Source organism: Clarias gariepinus, chromosome 9 (genome assembly GCF_024256425.1).
Source record: "Clarias gariepinus isolate MV-2021 ecotype Netherlands chromosome 9, CGAR_prim_01v2, whole genome shotgun sequence".
Taxonomy (NCBI): domain Eukaryota; kingdom Metazoa; phylum Chordata; class Actinopteri; order Siluriformes; family Clariidae; genus Clarias; species Clarias gariepinus.
Window position 1 is genome coordinate 30,357,223 of NC_071108.1, and position 9,096 is coordinate 30,366,318.

At 40.3% G+C, this 9,096-nt stretch overlaps 1 protein-coding gene across 1 annotated transcript; it reads left to right on the forward strand.

The window, feature by feature from the left end:
• Positions 1 to 270: 270 nt before the first annotated feature.
• tbx16 (T-box transcription factor 16) lies at positions 271 to 2,990 on the forward strand. The gene is made up of 9 exons (XM_053504730.1): positions 271 to 286; positions 421 to 577; positions 697 to 799; positions 1,287 to 1,451; positions 1,651 to 1,797; positions 1,888 to 1,958; positions 2,056 to 2,144; positions 2,245 to 2,455; positions 2,558 to 2,990. The coding sequence occupies exons 1-9, from the start codon at positions 271 to 273 to the stop codon at positions 2,988 to 2,990; spliced, it is 1,392 nt and encodes a 463-aa protein (XP_053360705.1).
• The last annotated feature ends 6,106 nt before the right edge of the window (positions 2,991 to 9,096 follow it).

Below are 9,096 nucleotides of genomic sequence, written 5' to 3' on the forward strand. Positions count from 1 at the left end.
GTCACTTCAAAGGCTGAGAAAGGGGGCCCAAGCTCCGCCCACTCGCAACATCCCCTTAAATCTACCCGGTGTCCTCAGTGCTTCTCAGAAAGGTGAAATCCCTCATCCTCTCTTTTAGACTATCTCTGGACTTAATTTGTTTGGTTGTGGATTTAACTGAAGCTTCAATGGACAGTTTGATGCTCTGACTGAAAGAAAAAGAGCAACGATTCCCGGAAAACACTGAGTATTCCAGTCTTGATTTTTATTGCAGAAGAAGAATCTTGGAAAATGCAATCTATTAGAGGTAAGCTCAAATATCAATAATTGTGTTTCTTTTTAACCTTCTTTTGAAAATGATATAAAATATACTAACATCCTATCTGGATGCTACAAGGGCATAATCACACACTGTCTCTTTCCTTTATGTCTTTCACTTAGACCTCAAACACAACTTCAGTATCCCACCTCCATCCACAATGGCTGGAGCGACAGACTCCTCTCACCAAGGGAACATCAGGATAACGCTGGAGGACCCTGAGCTATGGAAATCCTTCCATGAGATTGGTACTGAGATGATCATAACTAAGCCTGGCAGGTAAAAACACACTCAAGAAAATGTTCTTCTTAAATGGGTAGCACCTTTTAAGGTTATTGATATTCTCTTTTTTGAATGAGGTACAAGTGAAGACCAAAACGTATGTTTTGTGATTGCAGGAGAATGTTTCCACATTGTAAGATCAACATTTCTGGACTTGTGCCCTATGCGAAGTACATCCTCCTGGTGGACATTGTACCTGAAGATGGTTTCAGATACAAGGTAAGATCTAATTATTTGGCCTGTCCTGCCACTTCTCAAGCCCCAATCAGTCTGACAGTGTATTCATATCCTTATCTAAGCTCCTGCTTGGTTTGGTACTTTTGTCTACAGATTATAAATTGTAAAGATGTGGAATGGTATAAAGATTTATAGTAGAATGTTCCAAGGTCTTGAACATTGAAGTGCTAGGAAAATGTGGAGACGTTAAATTGGGTATTGGGGCAGTTGGTGCTTGTCTGTGTGTCCAGAGTCTTCTCACCGTTGATTACACAACTCACACTCCACTTCAAAGGCCCCAAACTCTTCCTGTTTTTACAGGAACAACTGGGGGTCCCCCTCCCCAAACTCACACTCCTCCTCTACCCTTAGCCCTTCTGTCACTGGCCAGGCATTGCAGTGAATCGTTTTGTTCAGTTAATTTTGCACTCATTTAAATTTACCATGACTTTTTTATTTTGTCACTAACAAGTTTTCTTATTGTTTCCAGTGGAATAAGGATAAGTGGGAGGTGGCGGGTAAAGCTGAGCCTCAGCCACCCTACAGGACCTACATGCACCCAGATTCACCAGCACCAGGGAGCCACTGGATGAAGCAGTCGGTCTCATTTCTCAAGCTCAAACTAACCAACAATGCCCTCGACCAACATGGACATGTAACTATCTTCTTTTTACAAGAAATCCTTGGACCATTTGTCCTGAGAACGTTAGGGATGGCATCTGTAACTTTTGCCTTTTTGAGACCAGTTAATTAAGCTGCTCTGCTGTAAAATTAGCTTCTCTTTCATAGTCAAACATCATGTTGATACCAAAAGTTGGGTGGTGATTAATGATATTTTGTTCTCTGTGGAACAGATCATCCTGCATTCCATGCATCGCTACCATCCCCGCTTCCACATCGTACAGGCTGATGATCTCTACAGTGTCCGCTGGAGTGTGTTCCCGACTTTCACATTTCCCGAGACCTCCTTCACGGCTGTCACGGCATACCAGAACACCAAGGTTAGTCTCTCAGGACACACAGTAATATCAAGCATGTGGGAAAACAACTCTTTTGAATGTGCCTCATGGTTTTTGCATTCTCTTGTGCAGATTACCAAGCTGAAAATCGACAACAATCCTTTTGCCAAGGGATTCAGAGATGAGGGCATGAATTCAAAAAGGTAAGCAGAAAAAGAACTAGAGTGAACATCCTGCTTGTTTGTTTGTTTGTTTGTTGGCAAAAAAAAGAATATTAAATTTTCTTGTCTCCCTGTGTAGACGTGCAAACAGAGGTCCTGCAGATACCGAGCGGCTGGCCAAAAGATTGAACTCGATGGTTAGGGGTTCGGATCAAGATAGCCCATCAGGTATGATTTGGAGCCGTCAATACAATTTAGTAACCTTCTTAATGAACTCATTACGTAGTGCTCTATGGATGCTAATGGGAAGTTTAAACACTTTTTTCAGATTTGCGTCGCTCTTCATATGAGGGACTGGCGGAATCACAGGCTGGATGCAAGGAGGGAGTTAAAGATGAGCCGAATTCTCCCTGGGGAGGATCATCTGATAGGGAAAACAACCAGACTTTGGAAAGGGACTCCCCTCTGGGTTCCAATGCTCGAGACATGTACAGCTCTGAACAGCTTGTGCCAGGACCTGGAACATACCAACCTTACAGGTACCTACTGATCATTTATTTAAGAAGGCACTGTAGCAAATTGTATTTGTTATGACGTGGGAAGATCTTTACTGAATGTTAATATTCGTGTTCCTTTCTTAGGTTTCCTGATTACAACAAATCCCCTTCATCAAGCTCTAGCATGAGCAGCACTGCTGGACGCTCCAGCTTCGAATCTCGAGTGCCCGACATAGCCACCGTGTCTGAGCAGGACAGCAAAACTACCGATCTGGTCGTCCCACAGTGTCCTCCCCCTGCCACAGCTGGTGTGCAGGACTACGCTGGGGTGCTGAACGTTGCAGTTGCACAAACTAAGCCAGGCATGCTTGGGCATCACGCACTCTATGCACCCTACAGCGCTGATCAGCCCCTGAGCCAGTGGAGCGGAACAAGCTCGGCCCAGTACCCATCCCACCCGCACCATCATCACCACTTAGCAGCGGACTACGGGACCCAAGCTGTCCATCATGGCTACCACCACGCCAACATGGCCGACTGGAGCCAGTACCCGCTCTTCTCGTACTCCTGCTGGTGAGCAGATACACAGGACATTGTGTGAACTCAAGGCTTGTTCAGCCTCCCTGGAGCCGAAGTGGAATGCACAAGAAGTTCGGAGAGAGGGAGAGATTTGACGAACATAACGAAAATAGGGACGCGAAAAGTGTTTTTGCAACCGTGCTGTTTTTGTTTTGATGTTTTTCTTCGAATTCTGAATGTTCATTTTAGTTGCTTCACTTCAAGACAAAGCCCGTGCTGACTGCATGATGGTCAAATGACCTAAAACAGATGTGCGTTTATAATCGTTGTGATTCCAGTTTCAAAAGTATTAGCTGTTTGCTTTCAGCCTCTAAAAAGGATAGAAAAAATGAATTTTTTTTTTAAACAGCTAAAATACTTGTGTGTTTTATTTATTTAGGGAATGGTTGTTTAATATTATTTTTGTATAGAAAAAAAGGTGTTTGCTGAAAATAGTATTGTAGAAACTGGACGTGTAGAAAAAAGTAATTATAATGCAAAAGTCAGACGTTATGGCTTCTTGTCTGCACTGACAATTTAGTGTGCTCATTAATGTACATATGAAGCGACTTAGTTGATTATGTCCTTTTTTTTAAAGAGGGAAGTGGAGTAGACAGTCGAGTCAACAGGTAGAGCTGATGAGAGTAATTAGAATGTCTGTGTTACATCCTTAACTACCTACTCTGATCTGATGGATCAGAACATCAGCAACCAGCTTTCTAAGCCTGCTGCTTTACTAATGCTTCCCTAGAAATGATGTCTTTTGCTAGGAATTTGCATTATTGCTTGATATTTTGCAGAAGATTTGTTTGCACAAAATAAGCCACAGCACATTCACAATAAATATGGATATGAAAATGAAATTTAACTGTTCGTCTTTTTGGTCTATTTATATGATAGAGTCATTGCAAAACATTTTTTAATTCTTTACATTTACAAAAAGAAAACACCTTTGCTAAGCACACTTCTCAAACAAGGTAATAAGGAATCTGATGCGACACATCATAACCTTATTACAGAACAGCATAACTGAAATAATAGTAGGTTTTCCTTAAGTTCTAAAATATATTGCCCGTTGGTGTTGATTTGCCTTTTTTTGTTTGTTTTTCTCATTTTCCCTCTCTTTTGTTGACACTAATGAGGCTCCCAACCCACCCAGCTCCACACATTCATACCGAGAGCTTTTCTCTGACATTGAAAGACTCCTAAGCAGCATGAAAATTGGGGGATGGCTTGCTCGTTTCCGATCTCAAAAGAGCAGACACTGATGGCTCCACGTCCCAGACTTTAGGTGCTAATCACTGCCGTAAAGAGGGTGGGTGGGTGGAGGGGTATAGTCTGGGTGTGAAACAGAGACGATTTCGATTGACCTGTCCACTGTCCATTAATTGAGACAGTATAAATGTGCTCATCATCAGACTGGCCAAGTTACTTTCCATATTTTCTGCATGTTTAGTGGAAAAACTTCCCTTTTCGCCTTCTAAGAATGACATGTCAAAAAAAAAAAATTGGTAAAAGGTTTTCATCAAATATGAATTAAACATCTATTTATTCTGGCATTAAAATTTTAATCCTGGATTTAAAAAAAGCATATAGATGGATTTTTTTTATGTATGCATTTATTCTTTGCTTTAACACAACAGCAGTAAGACTTACACCGGTTTATACCAGCGATCGTCCACTTTCTGTCCCATAAAAATTAATAGCCATAGATTATGGCCCTTCAAGGGCTCACAAAAATGCTCATGTGGCCCGGGGAGGATTCGAGTTTTACAACCCTGATTTAGAGCAACTGTGACTATAAGCTCATTTAAAAGTAGACAAGTAATAAATCTCCATATTGGCTGAGGACCTTCAACCTAGGAATTTCAAGCCCCTGGAAGCTGGAAGAAGCCACTAACAATATGGTGGTGTATGTTAACTATACGCAAAAAGTGAAGCGAAGTTGCTCATGTTTTCACTCCTTAACATGATACTAGTTTACATTCAACATAGTTTAGTTTAGCTCAACATAGCTCCATGCTGACTGTTCCGGGATGTATGGGGCAAAATGTGTATGTTTCATTTTTTTTCAATAATGATGCAATGGAAAACCTTTGACCTGCAGATCCAGCAAAAAAAAACAGCAAAAGGCTGACAACCAAGTTACATTTGTCCAGATGTTCAGCCTGTAAAATAAGTTAGTGTGAACAAGTTGTCTGTCCAAGGACTATGGTACACTGATCAACCATGACATTATGACCACCCTAACAATATTCAGTTCCTGAAGGTGATGTGTTGGAAGCAGAAAAAATAGCCAAGAATAAGTATTTGATTGACTTTGACAAGGCACACAATGTGATGGCTGGGGGACTGGGTGAGAGCAATTTTAAAAACTGCAGCTCTTGAAGGATATTCCCAGTGGTTTTCCACGGAAGGAAAAACCGATGAAAGGCGCAATGATGCACGTGGGGAGTGAAGGCTCGTCTGTGTAGTCTGATCCAATAGAAAAGCTACTGTAGTTTTAACTGCTCAAAAAGATTAATGCTGGTTCAGACATAAATGTGTAGAACACACAGTGATTCAATGTTTTGGTGGCAAAAGGATGATTTACTCAATATTAGGCAGGTGGTCATCATATTATGGAAAAAATTAAAGACTTTTTTTTCTCTATTAATAGCTGATATACTGATATCTACTAGATATATATGCAATGTGAGAACCATTAGCACGTCACGAAACAGTTGCCACAAAGTTTGAAGCACGCAGTTGTATATAATGTATTTGTATGCTGAAACATTAAAATTTCCTTTCAATAGAATTAAGAGACCCGGACATGTTCCAGCTTTTCTTTCAATTCCACTGTGCGCAGTGTGCGGTCTTTTAAGAAATGGTTTCCCATTTGCGATGGAATAGAACCATTTTGATAACCTGCCTAAAACTCTCTCTGATCACAATCCCAATCTCACCCACTCAAGTTTTTTTTTTCGTTTTTTTTAAACTCTGCAGTCCTTCTTAGTGTCCATCATCCACAGTCCGTTCATAACAGTCCAGGAAACAGCATATTGGGAGAAAAAAACTCAGATGAATGGTGAATGAGCTACAGCTTATTAATGGACAGCAAGTTAAACAGGGAGTGTTATATAACCTTCGGAATGGAATGTGCTCTTTAACGCTGTTCAGTCAATGCAGGGTTTCATAAAGCATCTAATTTCCTCTGGTACCGCTCTGCATTTGGTTGCATCCATCTTGCCCTCAATACTAATCAGTTTCCCAGTCCTTGCTGATGAAAGGCATCTCCACATCATGCAGCCACCACAACCATCTGTTTTGGTTTCTGCCAAACACAGCACGATGAGCCAAAACCTAAAGTCTAAACACACTCATAATACAAGATTGTTCCACTTTAGTGTCTCCCTGCTGATTAAATATCCTGTACTTCTAAGTCTCGTTTATTTTGACAAAGACAAACATGAATGTCAGATAACATCAAGTAAAAGTCACCCTTTTTCCCAGCACTGTTGAATTCTTTCTTACCATGGCGCAGCCACTTTTAGTGTTAATACTTTGAAACTGCATTAAAAATAAAGCTGAAAAGTACAATTCTATGAAAATGTATAGAAAAAAACACACACATTGTTAAAAAATATGTTCAAAAAAGAAAAATAAGAGTTTATTTGAGCTCACTGGCATACCCCGTTATGTTAGGAGATCAGAGAGTCTTTAATGTGTCTGGAGGTGATAAGACAACAGTATGTCCTGGTGATGTTCTGCCACTAGATAAATACAGTGGTGTGAAAGCCAGGGTGATAACAAGGAAGATCAGTGGAATTCGGTGAACTTGGAGGCGATGTGAGTTCAACAAGAGGGCAAAGGGGATCATGGGAACATTGAGTTTTGTGTGATTTTAAAAATCTCTTGAATGTTTAAGATGGTAAAACATTAAGATGGTTGAAGGTGGTCCAGCAAGGTTCTAAGGCAACAGTTTATAGGTAACCTTATGGTTGAGGCCAGCATTTTGATCAATGATGAAGCAGTGAAAACCTTTGACCGGCAGAAGGCTGACATTTGTCCAGATATTCAGCCTATTAATACTGTAAATAAGTTAGTGTATATAAGCTTTCTGTCCAAGGACTATATTACACCAATCAGCCATAACAATATCCAATATTCAGTTCCTGAAGATGATGTGTTGGAAGCAGAAAAAATGGTCAAATGTAAGTATTTGACTGACTTTGACATGGGACACATTGTGATGGCTAGGGGACAACCTTATGGTTAAGGCCAGCAAAAACTGTCAAATTGACATGTAACCAGTTCCCTTGAAGTGGTTTCTTATAACGCATGTTTTAAGAGCAGGAGCCTTCTCAGGAACCTAGAAATGTGTGTATCCTTCCAGCAGGTGCTTCAAGAAAACTCTGCTCTGGGGTTAAAACTACTGTATTAGATTACACCTTTCTATATTTACCGTAATCAATTGATCCCTAAAGCAGTTTCATATTAGCAAAGCAAAACATTTAAGTCAAGATCGTTTTTATACTTGTTTAAGAACAATGCTGTTTTTATTTAGGAAAGTTCATGAACGTTTTAGTTCCTCAGAAGGTTCAAGACCCTCAGCAAAGGCCGCAGAAGACTGAACTAGCAACTAGTAGAATGTGCTGTATGTCACAAATTGGTCCAATCAAAGCTCCACAAAATGACTGAATGTCTTCAATGCCATTCTGACAACTTTAAGCTTTCAGTAGACCAGCAAAGCAGAACATTTGAGTTGAGTTTGCTTTTACACAGGTGGCAATTTAAACATATTGCAGGAGTGTATTTTAGGCATGCTCTTAGTCACATGCTGCTTGTGGCAAAAAGGTGCAAAAAGCATGGAAATTGATGGTAGGTTTTTAAACAGCTACATTAATGTCGACAGCTTATTTCCACAACTGGGTAAAACAATAAAGAACAAGTTCAATCTCAATCACATTCGTGGTCAGTTAATTCACTGTATTCAAACATCTACAAGTGGAAAATGTTCCAAGTGCATAAATGTACCTACTGAATGTTCATCCGAAAATGATGTGGATGTTGATCATGAGAGTTTGGGGATCCTTAAAAGCTCTGCAGAAAAGCCAAGATTGCAGTTGGTCAGAGAAAACAATGCCCACCATTTCATCGACAAAATGGCAGTGTGAATACATTCCTCTTTGAAGCACATTTGCCAGGTGAATTCCAGACACTGTACTTTTATGGCCATCTCCTCCTTTTTTTTGGCCAACTGTATCTAAGCAGAAGGAGATTGAGATTGAGAAGGCAGGCCATGCTGCATCTACACATGTCATGAAGACGGCAGGGGGCTTTTCAAGTGCAGAGTGGACTCACCAGGGTTCTCTCAACTCTCCTGACACACTCAGGCTCTAATGACTAGCCTCTTGTTTCACGAACGTCAAACGCACGCAACCAAATGAGACTGCACTTGGACACATGGCTCTTCGGATATTTGTGCTCTAATGAAAGAGGGGATGTGTTATAAGGTGTAATCACTCCCCAGACATCAGCAAAATCTTGGGTATAAAACGAAGTGCTAAGAGCTCCCCTGAGTAGAGTTACTCACACACATAAGTGGGATAATGGAGCTAAAGAGGTTTTTACACAGTACAATACTTCTACAGGGGTCTGTAGCATAAATGTCCTCAGTGGACCATGCGTTTAAAACGGGTCAAGGAGAGGACGAGTGTGGTCGATGTCAGTCTCTTTCTCTTGTTTTAGGCACACTGTTTTTTTTCTTCTTTTTTCTTAAATGTGGAATTTGATGGCCAATAGCTAGTATTGTCTCCCACTGCTCAAACAAGTGACATCGGTGCAATGGGTTTAATGTTAGCGCTATGGCACAAGAATTCAATTAAATAGTAGAAACAGATAATTTTGCATGGAACATTAATACTAAGAACCCTCATTTTGTTTGACTACTTAACAACTTAACAAAAGGTCACAGCAAAGGTAAAAAAAAAAAAAACAGCTTTTGGTTTAAACCACAAAAGTTTGTACAGCTAAAAATGTAACATTCGCGACACATGACCTGAACTTTCCCGGCAGATTTCACCTTCAAAATAATATTTAGATTCATAATTTTGTGTTTAGCAATTAAACCCAAAAATATT